Raw genomic sequence first — 22,930 nt, forward strand, 5'->3', positions numbered from 1 at the left:
CGTTCCAAGCACGGGAGAGCACTAAAAGGTGATAGCTAACTGTTGCCATGGTTTCATCCTGACAAGACTTTTTTTTTTGCAGGGAAAGCAATTGTGCATGACAGAGAGTGAGTGAGAGAATAACTGAATACAGATTGGATAGATGTGAAATGATGCCAGTAGACAGCATCTCTGTGGTGAAGAGGGCTTTGAGACTGAACCAGCAACAGGGCTGAAGGACTTTCAGACGCTTCTCTTTGTTTCAGAATACCCTGAATTGAGTTGTGACGCGTCTGAATGCTATAAGGATTTTGAGGTCAAACTGCAAAGTTAGATTCTACTTGTTTAAGTCATCAGCAACCAACTTATGGTGAGCTCGGTGTCTTTTAGGCCACATAGTTGAAACTGAAATACTTCAGAATCACTTGTACCACTTTCAGCTCTCTTCAGCAGCAATTCAAAATACATTAAGACTTGTTTTTGAGTCTCCAAGAGGAGCCGTCTGGAGGACCATTACTGTAGAAGTGAGACAACTTGCACTATGCTGGAGCATGAAAAATGGAAGACTAGGACTGAATGGCGGTATTACTGTAGTGAGGATTCGGACAGGGCCTAAGTCATCTGAGTCTGTCTGCTTCTTCTGTCTGCTTTGGCAGAGTAATTGTCTGACATACAGTAGGTCTACCTGCAAATATTCAGTTAACTACTGGACACAACATTAAAAGTTTATTTGCTTACTGTACCATTATCAAAAATAGGATCCTGCAAATTGTGGCTGAAACAGACACAGACTTGAGTTTATAGAAAACTACAGCTGCTGGCTGTTATTTACTTTTTCATCTCAATCTGATGTTTGCTGATATCATGCACGGTTTGAAAAATACAACTGAACCTAAACTCATGTTTCAAACTTAGACACAGTTAAGTAAACTTCTCTGTCTCTTATTCTCTACTCTTTAAGTCTCCATGAATCCCACTAGACAACTACACTCACATGTATCCATCTCATCAGTGACAAGTCTCATTACAGCAAGTAACTTTCTAAAAGTGGATGACTTCACAGGGTGTCATTTAATATTTAGAAAAACAGCCGAGATTGTGTTCACATGAGAGGGAGATAAGAAAGACTTGTGTCTGGGTAGATAAAACATCCACGCTGCATACAGTCATCACATGACAACATTATGCTATTTGATCATATTATTATCATTACCTGACAGAAGGACTCTGAGCCCACTGCTGATTAATATGAGAAATATCAAATGGTTTAAAATCTGGCTTTTCTGCAGACAGGGAACATCTGAGTCGTTGTTTCTGTGAACACAAGCACTTTGAGCTGTTAACAGTGTTAACAGTTAACAAAGCAATCAAGCTAATCGAGCTGAGCTTCTCTATGCTGCTCTGATACCATCCACAGTATTTCTCTCAAGCTGCACTGGAATGTCATCATCACAACAATATTAGTTAACAGTAGGGAGCAAGTGTCAACAAGGGAAATATAAGGTTCACGTGCCAGCAGTCCAATTATCCATCCGGCTGTGTCAAACACATGCCCTGCGGCCCAATCTGGCCAAGTTCTTTAGTTGCCCTAAAAGATCACTCATGCCTAACATATGACTCTAACTGCTCGACTGTAGACACAAACAGCACTGATGTTCATGTAAATTTTATTAGGAGCAACATGAACTGGACCTAAACTGAAAATACCCCATTATAACTGGGAAGTATAAATTGAAATGACATGCTGAAATAGCAGAGATTCACTTTGAGTCTGTGGAAATGCTTTAAAGACAGCCATGTCTATTTTTCCCTTCCAGATATGTACAGTAATGTGAGAAAAGTATTCCGATACTGTATGACTAATACCATTAATACCATTAAATATACAGTATTAGCCATGTAAAGCCGCTGGACATATTTCCTGCAGGGCCTTTTAATAGAGTTTTCACAGTGTTACCAATGGAGCCTAAACAACAACAAGATGTCTAACATTATGCTGGCACCTCTGGGGACAGAAGAGAAAACTGCCATCATATAAAACACTGTTTCAGAACAGGACTGTAGAAAAGTCAGGGGTCGGGGTATTTTATCATCTCGGCTTTATTGCAGAACCTGTTTATATTGCGACTCCTCCACTATGCATGTTTCTATATTTGCCATAAAGCCCCTTGCTGTAAAGCATTAGGCTGGAGATATATTTGCTTTTTAACCACACATTCGTGTAGACAACCAGCTGCATCGTGAACGTTATTGTTCACATACTTGCTTATGTATTTTGCATGTTACTGCAGGATTCCACTAGAGGGCACACCAGAGAGATAAAGATACAAACAAAACTTCCAGATTTGCATGATGTAAACAATAAACACGGTGACACTGGAGGAGGTTACTATTTTGTGAATTTTGAGATACAGACTTGTTTCCATTTATTTAACTTCTAAAATGGTACAGATCTCACACCAACTGTTCTGACAAGCATTTTTGTAACTGTGCAACAGCAATGAGACATCATGTGGGTGATTGCACACTTGGTCTATTAATTTGTGCTCAAAACTTTCTGCCAGTGTTGTTGCTGCTGACCTGCCTGCTGACCCCTGACTCTTGCTGACATGTAGTGTTAATTTGTAAAGATGTGCACAACCAACACTCCAAATGGACTCAGGATACGTGAGGCAGCCATCATTTGCACATGAACCTGTAGTTAAAAGCAAGTATTTATCTGGCTTTACTCTGGAACTGTCATAACGACCAAACATGACTACTGCTCATATACATATGACATCTCCCCTTTTTTTTGGTTACTTCAGGAACAACACATTTTCCACCTAAACAGTATACTGCAACAATATACAAGATACCAACCAAAATGACACTAATTTACATTAAGCCATCCCTTTATACTTAAACATGTGTTCTGTAAACATTTAGCTTTCTTCTTTTGTAATCACATTCTTTCTGTTAACGCAATTGCAAGTGTCAATAAAACTTAAATATTTCCTTTCAGAAAGCTCTATGCAATTACTTTAATTGAAACCATATCAAATTATGTAACATCAATTTCTCTCTTTAACTGTTCAATACGGGCATTTAAATGTTTTACTGTACAAATGTTCCAACATAAACAAAACACTTTCCAAGAATCCACTTCATTTGACTGACTCAGACTGCTGAAGCCTCATATTAGCGTTAAATAAACTAATACGTTTGCATAAAATGAGGACTGTGGATTTTGTTCCCCCTTAAAGCAACTACAAGGCGTTTTTAACTGATTATGAAACAGTCTCCATTTAATACTGACCTACATAAGCAAATGAGACCATCAGCGAGAAGATTGGCTATTTCTATATAGTTACTATAAATGCCTGCCATCAGGTCAGATTCCCCACAAAATCAAACAAAATGATTTATGGCACACAGACCGGAAGAGCCTTTGTTCACATCACATGTAGCATTGTAGCATGAGGGAGTACAAAGATGTTACTAGGACAACATTTGATAACGTTAAAAGTAAAGTTAGACTTGTCAGCTTCCCGACTCATTTTTAAAAAGATGAGAGAAAAAGAGAGAGAGCGCAAGCAAGCTGAGAGCACGAGAGAGAGAGAGCAGCAGTGGTCGAGTGAGCTGGAGAGTGAATGAAGAGAGGGAGTGGCAGTAGCGAGCGCAAAGCGGTGAATGAGAGAAATAAAATGTTATTTTCTGATTGTTTTTACATTCTAAAGCACAAATAAACATGCTCACACTTCCACACAACCCTGTGGGAAGGTTCCGTGTTGCCAGATTTAGTATGAATGCAGCATTACGTGTAACCTTGGTGTATGAACGGCACTACAACAAAGTTTACTTTGTTTCACCATCATCATATTACTATTAGTCTTACATAGCCACAAACAGATACATTACCTCATCACTATGCATCCTGCAAACAGCTGTGTTTAATAAAGAAAAATAGTATTAAAAATAAGTTGTGTCTTTCTTTCACTCGCTTCCAAAAGAAATGCACGTGCTAGCCAGATCAAGGTCTTTATGACACAATGCCGTGGTGCTCATGGGAAATGCAGTCTTCACTATTGCTTTTGTCCACAGGGGCCGCCAAAATCAACACAAAACAAAAGTTCCTTTTAGTAACTTCAACTTACATTGTAAGCACATTTGGAAGGTATCTTCTAATGGTCAATATAAACAGGAGGAATGATAACAGCAAGAAAAAACCTGTTTAAATGTTCACATGGGCACCTGACTATTATTTTAAGACAGACTTGAAAAATAATGAGCATATCTTTTAATTTAATTCCCACCAGTGTAAATCAGTGTTAATATTAGGCCAATGAATGTTTTAATGTTTATTAATGTTAAAAAACAAGTTTTACCATTAAAACAGTTGTGTCAGCTACTGCAAATTACAAAGCACAATGGATGCTGTTGTTCTCTGAAACAACAAATAGGGACTGTTTTATCAGACTTATTAACCTAATATTTAGTTTTTGAGAGATAATGAAAACTGCAGAAAGGGACTAGTACTGTAGTTCCTGATTTAGTGCCTGAGTTTAGTTGGTCAAAAATGAGTGAGGCTTGATTTAGAGCTGTGCAAAAAAACAACAGCATAACCGAAAAATTGTGCCCTGATGATTAAGGAGAAGTATGTTTCTCTGCATGATTCTGACTGGTACATATTTTCAAGCCAAAAACACAACACAATGTGTGTGTGTGTTTGCATGTGTGAGTCAGTTTGCCTGGATGTGGGTGTGTTTTTGAGTACCTTGACCCTGCTGACAGCCTCCTGGGCCTGCATCATGCGTATGTTCTTGGAGGGGTTCCTCTCAGACAGCAGCTGAGTGGAGCCCAGGTAGTTAGCAGCAAAGATAATTCCATCAATCAGGTCTTCTGGCTCACAGGGTCCTGGGACTGGGCCAGGGAGAGGAAGAGAGGGTGGTGATTAACGGGGAGACACTGGGAAGGACAGAGTGCGGTTAGACTGAAGAGGTCGGGTGTGCGGTGGAGAGGGTATTGTAATCACTGCAGTCAACATGCGGTGTGGAGAAACAGAGCCAAACACTGTCACTCTGGAGATTGAGAGATGGCGATAACAGGCTTGGTGAGCAGTGAGATGGCCACTGGCTGTGAACTGATGGAGGTGCGGTGCTGGGAGGAGGTTGGGCTGAGATTAATCTGCGTCTGTGATATGGAGATGTGGACTCTCAGACACCCACTCAGGGACACAATGCACTGTCATGATCTGAAGGAGCAGACAGGCAGCTAAGCCCCTCACACATTATTAGACCTAGCATCTGCCCAGAGGCAGGGAAAGAGCAGCAGAAGAATTATATCAGGCCTGAATAGGGACAGACTGAAGGCAAAGCAAATCTTGGACTCCTTCCATGCAATTACAATATTTTGATTTCATCATCAAACAGGTGTGCAGAAAGATTAACTTACCATCGACAAAGCTGGGGAACGATGCAACCTTCTTTGTTGGCTGGAAGACAAAAACAGGATATGATGGATCAGTCATTGTGAATAGGTTTACAATGAACTAAGCATGTCTCTACTATCTCAAATAAACCAATCAAAATGTTGACGTTTCATTCAGTTTATGTAGGCTGTCAAGTGTTACATGAAGGCTAGGATGTGCTGCTTTTTTAATGTACAATTAAGCAGTAAATCATATATATCTAATTTAGGGAGTGGATCTAAATCAGGCTTAGACTGATGTGTCTGTCCACATTTTTGACATGATGCACTGTGACACCTGCTGATTCACCTCAAGAGAAATCAGAAAACATGGATGAGAAGAGACAAAGTAAAGTAGCATCCCACCCAGTAAAACTTTCTGTCTTTATTAAAACAATCAGGAGGGAGTTTTTAGTTATAAATTAACAATTACATTTTGTGGCTTTTCAATACTTTCATGATTACATAACAGAGATTCATCTCAGACCCTCCATTAAACTGCAAAATGACTCATATTCTGTGAGAGTCCCTTCTTCTATTTTGGTTGGTAGTTGATTTTCAGTAATTGCTTGTATAACAAATTCTGTGTGAGCAACTTGATGCTTAAAATTTGGCACAACATGATACATCTGAAAACAATATATGAATTACCCTATACAACTACTACAATGGTGTTTTGTTTTTATGACTTTTCTCTAGTGAAGCTAATGCCCTCGCGTGGCTTAAAAGATCAATCACACATAATAGCTTTGACATTCACAGAATTCGGTGACATGTGGAGACACAAACAGCTAAACAACTGGCAGACAAAGACCGAGTATAAATTTGAATGGAAGAAGAATCAGGATCAATTACAAACAACGCAGGAACTCCAACAGAAACGAATAATCTTAACTGTGACACTCTTGATCTGTGTAAAAAAATTCCCTTTGCTGATTTTACTAAACATTCAGACATTTCTGTTTTTTCTTCCTGCCCCACATTCACACAGTTACATGTATTTACACATTGATACTTTAACTGCTGCAGAAACTGGATGTATGCGCTATGCTCAAGGGCACTGCAAAAGTGGGTGTATAGAGAGCGCAAAGCCTTACTCATCCACTTCACACATTCCCATTTCTGTGGGAGGTGGAAGAGAAAGGATATAAAGAAAGGGGGAGGAAGTTATAGACAAGAGATGGTTACGTAGAGAGCTGTAATTCATGCTCAGATTAAAACACTGCTCACTTCACATTCAAAAGTTTTACTCCACTCAAGGACAAGGTGGCGTGGGTGGAGCCTGTACAGGAAACATCCACCACAGACATCTCCGTGAAAAATGGCCCTCATAAAACCGCAGGCAGACATGCTGCTCAATTACCGGGACGCCATCACGCCGTAAGCAGAGGACATGAGCTGAGGTTGTAATTACACAATTACTCATTTACTCAGACACACTCATGCACACACACACACACACACACATGTTCGCACAGGGACACACACATAAACAACAATATTCTCTGTCGAAAGTGACCTAGCTACAAATCTACACGATTATGAAGGAACACTGTGACATTAAAACCCAGCAACATCTTACCTCTGGTACATTGTTGTTCTCCAGGGGGACATTGAGGTCGGAGCGCTGCTGTTTTCTGGGTTGCTCTGCACCATTGCTCACCTGGCAGGTCAACACAGAAGAACAGGTGCAAGCAAAAAGAAGATCAGAATAGTATAGAAGAAGAGTAAAATTATATAAACTAAGCTGTTGTTTCCTGTTGCTGGTTGGTTGGGCGGCAGGTTAAAATAAAAGTAATGTGACTCACACGTGGGAGGTTTTAAATGTGTAGGTAGGTCAGCTACAAACAACGATGGAGACTGTATGCATGAGAGTACTGCACTGACAAAACTCTCAGAACTGCTAAGAAAGAGCCTGCTTATGCTGTTTAACGCAAGGAATTATTTATTTTAATGTGTTTACCTGCAATTAAAATAAATTTACATCCATTTAGAAGACCAAAGCTGATTCGGGTTCAAACTGCTGTAAGCTGGCACACGATTAAGTTCTGTCTTTCACTCGTCCTCCAGGCAGCCTCTTCCTTTGTCTCATCTCTCATCACATACATGGGTATATAAACTACACCCAGCACATAATCACATACAGGGAGGATTATATTTATTCCCTTGCATATCCATCTTGCAGTGCACAACTGCTCATTAACATTCAATCATATTACTGGCTTAAATGAAACCCTTCTGCCGATAAAATGTCCTCCTCCTCAGTGTGGCAGTGATGAAAAGTGAAAAAGTGAAATTCAGAGGAACAGGTCGTACTGTTGAGCAGCTAATTACCACAGACATGACATCAGTGGCCTCTTTTACGAAAAGAGAGCTAAACGTAAAATCCTGATCAGTATTCATCGTGTTTTGTAACTCCGTTGCGCAAACAACCATTAAATTAATGAGATTCGTGTTGTTGTTTGGTGGGAAGGAATGCTAAACCATGTTGCTCTACAAAACTACACATATGTATAGAATCCCAAGTGAATCCAGCCAAATCTTTGTAAATGTCTTCATTAGTAATAAGAAATCTTAAAGAGGCTACATGTAGAATTTTATCATCAATAAATCACATCAATTTTAATCCATTAGCATAATTAACATTCACAAGACGACCATACAGAGGACAGACAGCTTTTATCAACATGTACATGTGTACACAACAGAACAGATTTAGAAGGATTTGTTTGTAGCTGAGGGCACTCCTTTAATTACCCATCACATCGGCTTTAAGTTAATACTAAAATTATATTAAATTATAATATAAAAATATAGTAAATATAAAATATAAAACATAAAATTAACTTATATTGTTTACCACTTTTACTTACACAGCAGTAGTTGTGTTCTGTGTTTCTCACCAAAACACATACTGAATGCATTTCCTTCCTGATAAAACATTTGCAAAGCCATTAAAAAAATGTTTTAAATCCTACATTGTTTATATCCATTTTTAGTAGCTAGCAGTTGGCATATTGCTGTGTTTCTTTATGTATTACCACCACCAACTGTCATCAGCAGAATAGCGTGAAACCAACGGCAGAATGTGAATTGCACCACTCGCCCACTTGTACTGTATGTGCATCCTTGTGCACAAAACAAACAGAATAGGGACCCACGCATAAAGACATGGCTCTATAGCACAGAATACCTATAAGCTACAAGAAGCACTGCGACTGTCAGTTCCGTCACGGCGATCAGTGTTTCTATTACTGTGTGATACTGAGGACTCCCTCAACAATAAACTATTTTCATTACTTCCTCAACAACAATAATCGTAAAAAAATACATTATTTTCATTGTTTCATTTTGTGGGTAATACTCACTGTCTAATTGAAAGACATGAGAAAATTCCAATAAACTTAAAAACATTTCTAACGAGAAACATCAGATTTTAAGTGGTAATCTTCACTCAGATTTACTGGGCCTGGAAAATCAAATCATGTAACCTACAGAAAAGTGATGAAGAATATATTTATACACTTAACAGTGTGCATATGGACATACAGTATGTCTTAATAGAGGTCTTTAACAGAAATGTTTAATACAGGCTACTCTAATACTGGATACATAATACATAGTCATTAAACGTTGATGGATAAAAGTAGACCTATTTAGGGAAAGTCATGTACTAGAGTAATTAACTGCATACTGTACATTATAAATATGAAAATGGTTGCTATTAGTGGACCAACACTTTCTGTCATTAGGGAAAGTCCTAGAAACCAGCAGGAATACTAATAATGCAGAAAGGGAAATTTTATTACAGCCAAAATCAAATGTAATGAAGTAAAGGCTGAAGAAGCCGAAATTATTAGCGTGTCATGGAAAATGCGGTTTAAATGTTGAGGCTGCAAAAAACCTTGTCTCAGTGGTGATCATACCAACATAATTAATTTAACACTTACATACTGATGCTTATAATTTGTAGCATCATTTAAAATACATTTAAATGTGCTATGCTTTCATCAAACACATCACACCAACAGAGTGTGTGTGGTCCTGACCTCCCTTTGTTTTGTAACTCTTTTGGCTTCATACTCTACAGCTCTTATTAAATTCCCTGTTGTCCTGGTTCATTCAAGGGTCATCTCAAAGTGGTGTACGGAGAACATTTCATCTCATAACAGAGGACTGAATGACCAAATCATCTCTGTGAGTCTGGGAGTCATCTGAATCTGCAGTGTACTGTACATACTTCCAATTTAATCTAGTTACACTATCTGACCCAGTTCTCTGCTACAAATGAGCTGCACACAGTGAACGTACGAACACATGTGCACACTGTGGAGCAGGTGTGTATCAGCATGACGCCCACAGAAGACTCTCTCTGTTCTGCTTTTACCATCTGACTTTTAGAAGACGGGGGAGCTGTGTGTGTGTTGGGGTCTATGAAGTGTGTATGCGTGTGCATTCATCCAGAGGGACAGCTCAAGGTAACATGGGGGAGGGGATGGAAATAGATGAGCAACATCTCACCTGTAACTCATCTCCAGCAGCTCCTTGCCACAAATCTCTTTTATATCACATCCAGAGGCGAGAGGCTCTGAACATATTAGAACTGTTGTGTTGATGCTGTTGTTAATATGTTCCTCCTTGTCATATGTGTGCCTCTCTCTGTATTTGAAGTACTGATTCAACATATTAGAAATTGAGAATACTTCACTGGCTTTCAGTTGAATGGGAAATTGAACTAGTCTTGAATTTTCAAAACATTTTTCACTAAATTTAACTTAATGCTCAGCTTTTCACATAAGAAATGTTGACATGTCACAGTAGGAAAAGCACATGTGTAAATAATAACATGAATGATGGTTGAACTCCATTAAGCTGCTTCAGTTGCAGGCTGATATTGTGCATGCTGATTAAGTGTCACACAGCCATGGCTTACTGGGACACTTGAATAGAACGGATGATTGTTAATGTCATTAGTAACACTTGTGGTTTTCCACAAGTGTTATGACAAGTGGTTTATTACAAGTCAAAATGTCTGCTGTGAAAAAGGCCTTTTAGCTTTTTTTAGTGGAGAGCGATAATCTTTTTTTTATACAGCTGAATAATTAATTGTTTTTAAATAGGAATCCACAGAAATTTCAAATCACTACAGCTACCATTTTAACTAGGCTTTAACACACATTATCAACAATTTCTTAACAAGCTGTAAGAGGTGAAATATTAATTCAGCGACTGTCAATTTTGTTGGCTGTCATCTAACTACAAAATGGGTGTTGTCTGGTGCTCTGTTCATATCAGTGTATTCTTCATACTGTACTATTTGTTTTCCTTGAGAAAGAAGCTCCGCTCTGGATCATTTTGACATTTGGAAAGATGGAAAGTGTTCAAAAAGAGCAAAAGTGGCGAATCTTTCTAAATAAACAGTGTAGCTCATTACCTCACATCATTTTCATCTAGATTTTTATCATAGTGGTTTAAGTGAAAATTTTAAGTGCATCGTTGTTTTAAGATTATCGACTAAATACCCTTGAACCAGGACCATCAGGATTGAAGTCTATGAGGCAGTCTGTATTGTCAGTGATGCTAACGTTAGCTCAAGCAGCTTAAGTGCACAGCTGTCAACAGTATCATAAGGGTTCGTCAGGTAAATATTTAATTGTACATTTAATTTATAGGCAATAATCTAAACTTAAATTGCAATTACAATATTGGTCAAATATTGGACATTTTCCCTGAATCATTTAGTTCTCCTTTTGGACTGAACAGACCAAATGAACAACCAAATCTGTATTTTCTTGCATACTCTTTGTTTCCTAATTGCTCATTATGTAGGATTGATGTTCTGGAAAAAAACAAACCAACGGGGATGCTGATACTGTAATTGGGTAAATGTTAACACGGTGAAATAATGACATTGTTTCTTAACCCTTCAAAAACAGCTCACCTGCTCCTGTTGCCATCTCTGTCTGTCTTCAGGGGAGCGTGGATGTGCCTTGATGCCCCTCTGAAGGTCAGGGTTGTTGTGGTGCATGGAGGGCAGGTTGAGGGACTTGGGCCTGCTGTCGTGACGGTGGTGAGCTGGGGGGTAGGGGGCTGCGTCAGGCTTGGTGTGAGGGTAGTCGCCTGGAGGGTCCTGTGCCAGTTCCTCTGGGCTTTGGTCAGTGCCGCTGCTTAGACTCCCCATGCTCATACTCATCTTGATCTCAGCAACAATTTGGTCAATGTCCTCCTCCGCCTCCTCCCCCGTCTCCCCCTCCACCACCAGCACTTTGCGGCCGCGGAACGGAGAGACTCGCACTGAGTTCCCATTGTCCTCTGGTGCATAGTAGTCTCCGGTGTAGGCCCGTCCATGTCTCTCCTCCTCGTCACCTTCCTCATCTTCTTCCTCATTAGGGCAGTACTCCTCGCTCTCTGCCTCCTCCTCTTCCTCCCTGTCAGCCTGTCGAGTGTGCAGGGTGTCTTGCAGGGAGGGTTGGTGGTGGTGATGATGGTGGTGGTGATGGTCCAGGATGGGTTCTGGTCGTCCATTGTATATTTGTTCGTCCGGATCTTGCTCCACCACCTCACAGCGAACCTCCCCTTCTCCCTCACCCCACTCCTCCACCATGTGCCTCTCTCGCCCCGCCCACTGCTCCTGCCTGTCTTGGCCCTCCTCTGTCCACTCCTCCCTCCCCTCCTCATCTCCCTCTCTCCACTCTTCTCTCACCTCCTCCTCTTCTTCTCTCCACTCTTCCCTCACTGCGCCTTCTCCCTCCTCGTCCTCCACCCATTCTTCCTCTCTCACCTCACCCTCCCCCTCCCCCTCTCCCTCCTCGGCCCAACCTTCCACAGCCTCCTGGCATTCATCAGTGTGGGCTTCACCCGGCTGCATGATGACGGCGCAGTCCGCTTGGCTGCGGCTGTGGCTGTGGTTACAGTCTCCCTGGCTACTGCAGTCCATACCTTCCAGGTAGCTGTCGTCCTCTGGGCAGTACCGGATGTAGTAAGTCACACCTTCGTCCTCCTCTGCCAGTCCTGGAGGGGTGTATGATCACAAACAGAAATATTTGTTAATATCTGGGGTTCCTTTGTTAAAAATCAAGTAGTGAATTATCGAACAATCATAGGCGCTTATTATCTCCACCAGGTGTAAGCCTGGAGGAGATCATGCGTTTGTTTGTGTGTGTGTGTTTGTTTGTGTGTGTGTGCATGTGTGTATCTGTCCGCAGCTAATCTTGCATACTACTGGACCCATCAGCCTAATATTTTTTGTACATATTTATGACTGTATGCTCAATGGTTGTGGTGATTAACAATTTTTGAAAAACCTATTTTATAATTCAAATAAATATTGATATGATTCCTTATGAGCCTGTCATAAAGCTTAGATTTTCATCTTTTCAGCAGTCCTCACCATTTTAAAATATGCGTTATGACATAGCAAAAGACATTTCCAGCAATCGACTAGGCTATAAACAAGGCTTACCTAGTCTGTTGCAGGCCACTTTTTGGCCTTTGTCATGGCTCAAAAACTGACATCCATAGAAAACTTTGGTCTGCACTCTAGGGACTGCACTCCTCTAGAGTTAGTGATTAGAATTGATAATATGTTCCCATTTACAACTGGTTACAAATTTGTAAAAGATCCTGATTAATTTAGGTTGCACTTGTCACTATCAATTACTCTTACTGATGACTCAATTGCAAACAGCTCTTTAACACTGGAATACAAGGGGGGATATTTACTAACCTTTCCTAATTTATTGTGAGTGTAAAATTTTTTGTTACTGCGATTTTTCAATTTAGCGGGGTATTTAGTAAGACTATAAATGTAAATGAGCCCAGTCGCAGTTCATCTATGTGTATCTAGTGTAGCTAAGCTGTTTTGCCACATGTTACACACAAATGGAGCACAAACTGTACAACTGTACTTGTAATACTGGTTGAAGAGAAAACATTTTCTGAACTGCAAGCGTGTATTCATCCCATAAAATACATACTATATATGAGGAAATATGTATAACTAGCTGCCCCAATCATATTGCACTGGACTGGACCTGCTGGGAGCCACTAAAAGTGAGAAAAAATATGCAGGAGGGACCTGCAGGAAAGTTGTGTGAAAAATTACAGACTGTTGCATTCCTATGCTTTTGTCTTGTGTGTCTCTCTCGCACACTTTTACACTTGCTTTTCCCAGATGTCAAATTTTAGATGCAATTTACTCTGCCGCAGCGGTCAGTCGACGGTGCGGGTTCCACCATTCTTCTATTTAACCAGTGCAAAACCTTGGTGTGCTCCCGTAAATGAGGAGAAACACAATTTGGCTGTTGAGCGCATCAAAAAGGCCTGCAAGTCCTTAGTAAATATCCCTCTAGGTTTCCGAATTTGTTTTTATATGGGACTTCAGTCATGCTGCAAAAGAAATGATGTTTGACGTTGTGGGGACATATTGCCAAATTGCACCCTTGCTTGAATTCACACAAAAAAATATGCATGATTTCAGGTAACAGTGGCAGTGCTAAGAAGAATGAATATGTGAATTAGAATTGACTACTAGAAATGAATGGAGAATTCCGAATCAATGATAGAGGAACGGATAATCGAAAGGTAGGATGTGAAAATGATCTGTTTGACATTGCACTCACCGTCATCATAGTCCTCCTCATCCTCTGAGGTGTTGTTAATGTAGTCGGAGCTGGAGTCGTCATCCAGGCTGTCGGCTCCACCGTGGAAGTCTGCCTGGTCATGGTCATCTTGGTTACAGTCATGTTCTGGCGTGGAGGGTGTTGCAGGCCGCTGGTCCTCCAGTTCTGCATCTGCTTGGTTGGTGTATCGCTTCACTTCAACCTCTGCATCTACATCCACTTCTGGATGGTTGTGACCCACATCTTGACACTTGGGGGAAGAATATTGTGCCTTACAGGAACGGGGAAGGAGCTTTGGATCATGTGACTGTTTGGGGTAGCGGACTGGGCGTTGTCGAGGGCGGAGGGCTTTCAGATCACATGACTCCGTAGGATGAGGGGCGGGACAGGAGGCGGGGACTGGAGCAGCCATATTGTTTCCTCCACTGGTCCCTGGCCTCTTCCTATGAGCCATGATTGGCGGTTTACAGGCCATGCATCGTTATCGGTTTGTTCCTAGGAGACAAATAAATACACAGAGGCAATGATTCAGAGCTAATTCAACATCAAAAACAACTGTTAATCAATCTATGCAGGTACACTTAAGATCATACAAGAAAAAGACTGAATAAAATAAAATGCTAAAGCCTGTAAGGACAATTGTGTTTGTTTGAGCAAACCAACACAATTGTTCCCATCCCTCCATTTATCTCTCTCACTCTTTTTCTACACTTTGCATACAGCTGCAACATATTTTCGGTGCCAGACAATCTATTCTTGTAATTGAGCGAGAAAGTCCCTCGTTTACTTCATCCACATTCAGGGCAGCACTTTTGTGCTTACTTTGCACAACTTTGGCTTCAAATACCCAACAGCAGGCTCAATACATCACCCCAGCTAAGCTTTAGAACAATAGGCACAAAGAGTAAAGAGCCTTTCTAAGTATACTGCCTTCATACAAACTTAATGGGACACTACCACGCAAGGAATCAATAGTGAAATCAAGGTCATCTCCACGTAGGTGCTGCACATGTGCACTGATACCATTGGACTTATTGATCCTTCAGTAGCTTGCTGGCTGAAAATGGTCAACCAGGGAGACAATAAAGTCTACTGCTATACAAGACGTGGTTAAGTGGTGCAGGTGGGAAGAGAGTGAAGCATTTCTTTCTGTAGGTAGAAAGTAGCCAGATGGCCTGCACAAGATGATCCATAACCCCAATGCACATGTTTGCCCTTACATGAAGGCCTCTACCAAAACATTCAAGAGGCTCAACCTGTGTGTACCTGTTTCAGTCCAATGTGATAACTGTGATGAAACTTAGGGAAACAAACTCCTAACTTTACAATCCTTTGCTCTAAAACATTAGTAACCAAATTGCCTCAGTTAAGGCCAGACTTGTGAACAGATGGATATAAAGTATAGGCTTGTTTGCTCCTAGTGAACTGTGGATGTTATTAAAAAAGGTACTAACAAACAGATAAGATTATCCTACTGCATATATGATGAATGAATCCCATTACGGACATTGGAAAGAAACACACAAACATGCAAACTAGCATTCACACACACCTACACACACACACACACACAAACAGATGCCAGGATTAGAGCATTTATAGTACTTTTCTTTTCTGTCAGGCACACCCTTCTGTGCCCTGTCATCCATTTTGTCGCCATCCCCACTCTGTTTTGCCATCCAGTTGCTATGAACAACTGCCCTCAGAGGGGTGTTGTTGCTGCTTTCCCCCCGTTTTCTTTCACCATAATTACATTTTCCATCACCAGTGATTACAGTGCTTAATTAGCTCTGCACAAGCTGGCACAAACACTACCCTCTAAAACACAAACACACAAATGCAGAGAGGACCTCACGCAGACACACATGCACACAGTTGGTTGTTCCTCAGCTAGCCAAGTCAAGGGACTGAGATTACATGTGCACACAAAGCACATGTAGTGGGACTGACTGGCTCTTGCTGCTATAGGGCTCAAAACTGTCATGAAAAACAGAGAACGGAACTAGCGTGGAGGTTACTGATCACACATTATTTGTAAGTGGACACTCACACACACATTCTGTGCACCTGATGAAATATATGCAACATGTACATATACTGCAGAAATTTTGTCCGTTATTTTAAAAAGTGCAAAAATTGTTTTCAATCCGAACTTGTAACAGCAAGTTAAAAATCAGCTCAAACCTCAGCTTGTTAACATCTAGGAAATTTTGTATTGAATTAATCTCTTACCTGAGGTCCTGAGCTGGGATGTGGTGTACAATAGCAATGGGATCTAGTGTAACAACGGCCCCATCCTCCCTCCTCCCTCTTGTCTCTCCTTGCTCCTCCCTTCCCCCACCAGCTGCTGCACAGCATGCACCTCTCTGACTCCACCCTCCCTCCTCCTCCACATTATATCCCAGCATCCTCTTGTTGAAACCCGGCCCCGCCTTGTCCAATTCCCTGGAGCTGAGGGTAAGGATCGGTAACTATGGGTAACTGCATCTCCTGGGGACAGATACCCTTTGACCTCCTCTTTGTTGGCTTCCTTCATTCATAAGCTTTCGTTTTCTGGTGTGGTTCTGCCTGACTCCAGCAGTATTTGTTTTTTTTTCCTTTTAATGTTTTTTTGATTTGTCATGTTTTACAACTGCCATGTAAATTTGGAAATCCTATAAGTCCCTGGGCAGGTGGCTTTTCCCCAATCTGCTTTGTCTGGCAAGTATTTCAGATGTGACTGTGTTTATTGAATTTGCATGCATTTGTACATGAATGGTAATACCATCATAACAAGACACACAGGGGGATCTGTCCCACCTGTTTACCACCATTAAGACATATTGAAAAGGAATTATGATAGTACAACTATGCTTTGACACACAGGATATTTAAATGTAACTAATGCTGGTTTGTGTCTGCCCACTTTTACAAGATGAACAAGTAATTTTCTTCTTGTCTCTTAATTTGTTTATCTGTCCATTTATCAGCCAATCAATCACTCCCACTTCAAACTGAATGAGCTCAATCCTCCTTAAGCCTATACACATAAGCCTAATACTCCACTGCACTTACCATTACATGCAGGGTTTTTTTTAAGGTTTTTCCAGTAAATTTCTGACATAAATTCTGGACAAATTCATCAATTTTAGGTGTTCTTGGCTGAAAAATGGTAATGGCTATGCTTTGGTATTTCATCCAAACCACTTTGCGATTTGCTTCTCATTCACCCATTCACACACACACACACACACACACACACATACACACACACACACAGACATACATACCAATGGCAGCAAGCTACAGACGGGTGACAAATTAAAGGAAAAACTGGTACAGGCCTGAATGCTTGACCCCTACAGTGAGGGGATCCGGTGGCTCTGTTATGCTGTGGGGGGCATTTTGCTGGCATAGTCTAGGTTCACTTGTCCCCTTAGAGGGAAGGGTCACTGCAAATCAATACAAAGTTTTTCTGAGTGGTCACCTTTATCCTATGATGAAACATTTCTATCCTAATGGGAGCGGTCTCTTCCAGGATGACAATGCCCCAATTCACAGGGAACAAGGGGTCACTGAATGGTTTGATGAGTATGAAAATGTTGTGAATCATATGCTATGGCCTTCGCAATCACCAGATCCAACCTAATCAAACACCTATGGGAGATTTTGAGCTAAGGTGTTAGATAGCGCTCTCCACCACCATCATCAAAACACCAAATGAGGCAATATCTTTTTGAAGAATGGTGTTCTTCAGCCCTGGCATTGATTCTACAAGTCTCTGGAACGCTTCTGGAGGGATGAACACCAAATTATAACAGAGCTACCAGATCTCCTCAATGTAGAGATCAAGCATTCAGACCTGTATCAGTTTTTCCTTTAATTTGTCACTCGTCTGTACCATGCAAGCTGCTGGCCTGACCATCGGGAACAATTTGGGGTTCAGTGCCTTGTCCAAGGACTCTTCAACATGTGGAGAGTAGGCACTGAGGATCAAACCACCAACTGCGTGGTTAGTGGACTACCTCCTGAGCCACAGCCACCCCGGCTAATTGTAACTCACAAATTTTAATCTCTAATGAATCCAGAGAGTCTTCTGCGGGTACTCTGCCCCGTGCTATTGATGAGCTGTTCCACAACTCCTTTATTAGCCAGATGTTTTGGGCAATTTTTGAGAGCTGACAGGAAAGGTCCTGGGTAAGCTAAGGACATTTACATTTACATTTATTCATTTGGCAGATGCTTTTGTCCAAAGTGAAATACAAATGAGGTACAAGGACATTGCGATTACATAGTCGGCTTCTTAAACCCCTAGGCCACTCGGACGTCCCCTCTTCCACAACTGTATTATATCAAAATAAGTACTGTGTGAAGACGGCATGTTCTTATATTGCTGTGGCTTTCTCCTTCTCTAAATTATCCATGGCTGCGTATGTAAGTTATAAGTCTGTATATCTAAGTTGCCCCATGGGAATTTGAATAGTAATGGAGTGGCAAGAGAAAATGATCATTGGTGCAAAAAGAACATCCCACCTGCACACACACACATACATAAAGTATCTGTCTCCCACATAAATGTGCTCAAATGTAAGCACTGATTCAAGCTGTTACCTTCATCACTAAAAACGGGTTGACACGCACACACACACTCACCCACACACACACACACCGGCAGCATACCAGCCTTCCTGCCTGCAGTGTCCCAATTGTCTGCTTTGAGCTGCAGCTGGGGACCACTTGTGCAGGGCTGTCTCCATGGACAGACCTATTCATGTCTGCCACAAAACGCCTCAGCTACAGTAAGATAAAGCTTTAAATTACCCTCAGACACTCCCCTTGTTTGGCAGACACACGTCTTAAAAGCATGTGTGTGTGCGTGCATGTGTGTAGTGTGTGTGTGTGTGTGTGCCTAAATACAAGGCTGAGGTGAGGACGGAGGGCGAAAGAAGCAGTCCGAAAGCAGCAGATGGCTCGGTCAGAGTGTGGGCCTCGGGAATACTAATGTCTCTCTGCCTTGAATTCTAAGTTATGACCTCTGTTCACACCAGTGAATTAGACAGTCAGGCTTCAACAGTAGAGAGACAGGACAGAGGAGATGAGAGTGGGAAAGGAGAACCACAAGCAGAGAAGATTATCAGTCAAATTGTAATACAGCAATTCTAGTCTTCTTTAAATGCAGTGAGACAGAAATAAGCATCTCCATTGGTATGATTAGCATATGAATGAACAAATCCTCTTATGATGTAGGGAAGTAATGGTCAAAATCACTGAGGTATTCAACTGAGAGGTCTCCAACATTCAGGTACTAAGTTGTCTAGTCATTACTAGATTTCAGGCACAAACATGTACGGTATTGTGACAAATGTATCTCATATCATGTAGGCAATTTTATACCCTGAAAAAAGGAAAACGTTTCTTGCATTTTGAAGAAATTTTTGTTCCACATACAGTATGTCAATATCTTCGGTGGTTTACGGACAAAAAGCATCATCAATTGACCACACCCAAGTTCTGTACGTGAGCTCTGTGGATTGAAAGCGGAGTGGAGTGAAAGGTGGAGCATCAAGTTCTTTCTCATTTCAAGTTTATTTTGACACTGAGGCATCCTTCGAGCAAGTCACCACATTGGCAAACACAGTTAGCATGAGCTGGATCACTGGCTTTTCAAAGTTACTGACTTACAAGTGTGTCAGTGTGTGTGATTTTGTCTGTGTTTGTGTGTTTACCCTGCAGTTGACTCTATTGATCTTCCTGCATAACTTTGAAATTCTGTGTATATTCTGCAAAAGACTTCGATTTTTGCTGCACCATGACTAAACCATGGCCTCTGCTCCAGCCAGTGAGGCTGAAACTTTTGTTTCTTCATCTTCCTTCTGCTCTTTCTCTAATATTTTTTATTATTATTATCTTTTCAAACTTATTTTCATCTTTTTTTTTCATTTTTTCATTTTTCAAGAATTTGTGGTACATTGTGGTATTGACCTAACACATATAATGGACACATTGTTGTCCAAGAAAATAGGTGTAGTTCGTGTAGTTCGAATTAGAAGTGAAAGTTAAACAAATTAAAAAGAAGACGTGCACACACAAGCTTATTTTGTGATATTACGGCTAGTTTGTAAGCCAATCGTCCAATATACAGAAACTTGAAGCCTCCAGTGCACATATACTGAGAAAGGACTTTTTAGTGAAGCTGCTTGTGACCAGCAGTTAATCTTTTGAAATGAAAAATATTTACATATTTATAGAATCTGGATTTTTCAATAAGGGAGAAAGAATAAGATGTGCTTTGTAGGTGCCTGTATTGTGGTTAAAGAGCTTATATTATACATTTTTGGTCTATGTCTTTGGAGTGAAGGTTCACTACTGTTTGTGGCTAATTTTTCACCACAGAGGGAAAAACTAGACCTGCCTGCTGAATTTAAACTTAAAAGCAGATAAACAGAGATGGAATATGGAGGGCTTCACTGGCAGTTTCCAGAGAGAAGGTGCAAATGGAGAGAAAGAATCTTCTCTATTTCATTTCTTTTAAAGATAGAGACCTGCTGCTACTCAGCACAGAGGAAATTGCTGTTTCAATTGAAGTACACTTTCTGCTTGGTGCTCTCTCTCTTCCCTCCTCTCTCTCTCTCTTTCTTTGAGAAACACAGACACACTTACAAAGAAAAATAACTTGACAGAACTTGCAGTTTTTTGACTTAAAAATATTTTCTAAAAACTGATTACCCACACAAATATACATAAATATACATCTGTTTCAGATGTCCCTATTCTTTAAAGATCTACATGGATGTAATGGAGGATAAACTCATTGAAACTCAGTTAGGCCACATTGTGTATGTGCTGAACAAGTTTGCCCATCTTTTAAGGTTGATGTAAATTGTAGATGTCACATTAGTATCGAATTGTGGAAGTCACTTTACAATGGAGTCCTTAAAGGCCCATAGTACTTAACTAAGTATGCAGCATCAGCTGTTGTTGTAACTGAAAACACTTTTCTGCCTCTTAGCAATTGTATACTAGAACAGGTTCCAGCCTCTTTCACCTATTGTTGGAGAACCCTGATTTTTGCAAATTGATCTGATTGTGCACTGGAATAGGCTGATTGAGGATTTGACAACTGAACTGATGATGTCACCCGATGGCCATGTTGTGTACAGTTGGAAACAGCACAAATTATGTGCCAAACATGTAACATTTTTTTGTTTATTTTGACCTGCCCAGATTAGTGCTGCAACTAACGATTATTTACATTATCGATTAATTTGTCGATTATTTTCTCGATTAATCAGCTAGTCGTTTGGTCGATAATGTGTTGAAAATTGTGAAAAATGTTGATCACCGTGTCACAAAGCCTACGAACCTCAAATGTCTTTTGTCCTGACCAACAGTCCACAACCCAAAATATTCAGTTTACGATCATAGAAGCCTAAAGAAACTGGAAAATATTCATATTTAAGAAGCTGGAATGAAAGAATTTTAGTATTTTTTCTTAAAAAAAAAGGTTTAAAAACGATGAATCGATGATCAAAATAGCAGTAATAGCCTCATTACTAAATAATACATTTAGTTTTGTTTGATTTACTGTATTCATCACTGTAGGTGGATGATGGGGCACTTTATCAGCCAGGTTATGAAGCATGTAGGCATTAAGGTTTTTCATCAAGCACTGCTCCAATAGATAGAGGCAATACAGGAAAAAAGAAGCCTCAGCTATTTAACTGCGGCTCCACCATTAACCATTGTGGCCATCCTGCCTTTTGTTTTACAAGTGACATTACAACCGCAATAAACCCACTGTAAAGATGGTATATCTTGAATTTTCTTTCAAAAGAAAAGCTTACAATTACTGGTTTTATATATTGACATTATTAGAATCATTAAGATATAAATATGAATTTAAAATACATCAAACATGTAAAACTTTAAACTCTATGGTCCATGAAATAATCACTGCTGCCCTTAATGAAGCAGCCATCCATCATCTTTATCGGGGTCAGCTCTGATCACATGATTTTGTAAACATTTAACGGTTTAACATTACAACTACCCTAACAACACGTCCATGTCATTAAACCTATGCTGATAAATTGTGTAATAAAGTGTCTATGCTGAGTTATGCAGCTTGTAAATGAAGAATAAAAGCACTATCAGAGAGAAACAGAGTGAGAAAATGAGTTTCCTCTCAGCTGTCTCATTGAGATTCAGCGTTTGTTCTCCTTACAGCCTCCCACTCACTTCAGGACGACAACATGAGAGCAATGCGGAAGACAGGAAGAGAAGGAAAGCAGAGACTTGGTGAGCAGCAGGAATGGCACAGGACCACAGAACGCATCACTCGCTCCCCCACCATTCTGCCTGCCAATGTCCATCTCGCCACTTCAAGCACAACACCACAGACACACCCTCCTCCTTCACCCTTGACTGTTACCATGGCAACTCTTTGTTTTCCAGCGCAGTCTCTCAGAGGAGGATCGTCTAAGCCAATCATCAAATAACCCCTTCCACAGCACAAACACACATTATTCAAATCATGCCACTGTGCTAATATAGCTATTTTAGCAGTTTTGGAAACACTTGTAGTGTGTAGAGTAAATTTGCCCCCTCACAACAAATGAAGGCAGAACGAATCCAACACATGGACCTTTTGCTTTAATAGGAGGGCCAGCATCATAGGACCTTTTTTTTTTTAGCTTCAGGAACAAAAGCAACAAGCCTACATACAGATTTACAGTAGTGTAAAAATGGAATCCAAGACAAGACTAACACAGGCTGCATAGCAAAAGAAGTATGTTAGAAGAGCAGCAGCAGCTTCAGTGCTTGGGCTGTGTCCACACATGACGTGTTCAGGCAAAGCACTGAGTGTAGGTCACTTGGGTTTTGGCAGCAATCAGAGTCCAATC

General features: G+C 40.6%; 1 protein-coding gene across 2 annotated transcripts in view; it reads right to left on the minus strand.

Annotated features, from left to right (window-relative positions):
* The window catches only part of apba2b (amyloid beta (A4) precursor protein-binding, family A, member 2b), a 71,314-nt gene that overhangs the window by 14,089 nt on the left and 34,295 nt on the right, over positions 1 to 22,930 (minus strand). For both annotated transcript variants that reach the window (XM_067587852.1, XM_067587860.1), the window contains exons 3-7: positions 14,049 to 14,543; positions 11,369 to 12,438; positions 7,010 to 7,090; positions 5,413 to 5,452; positions 4,736 to 4,881 (exon numbers count right to left, since the gene is read on the minus strand). In XM_067587852.1, coding sequence (XP_067443953.1) covers positions 4,736 to 4,881; positions 5,413 to 5,452; positions 7,010 to 7,090; positions 11,369 to 12,438; positions 14,049 to 14,523 — 1,812 coding nt within the window. In that variant the 5' untranslated portion in view covers positions 14,524 to 14,543. The remainder of the gene's footprint in view (positions 1 to 4,735; positions 4,882 to 5,412; positions 5,453 to 7,009; positions 7,091 to 11,368; positions 12,439 to 14,048; positions 14,544 to 22,930) is intronic.

Source organism: Thunnus thynnus, chromosome 1 (assembly GCF_963924715.1).
Source record: "Thunnus thynnus chromosome 1, fThuThy2.1, whole genome shotgun sequence".
In the NCBI taxonomy this organism is placed as follows: domain Eukaryota; kingdom Metazoa; phylum Chordata; class Actinopteri; order Scombriformes; family Scombridae; genus Thunnus; species Thunnus thynnus.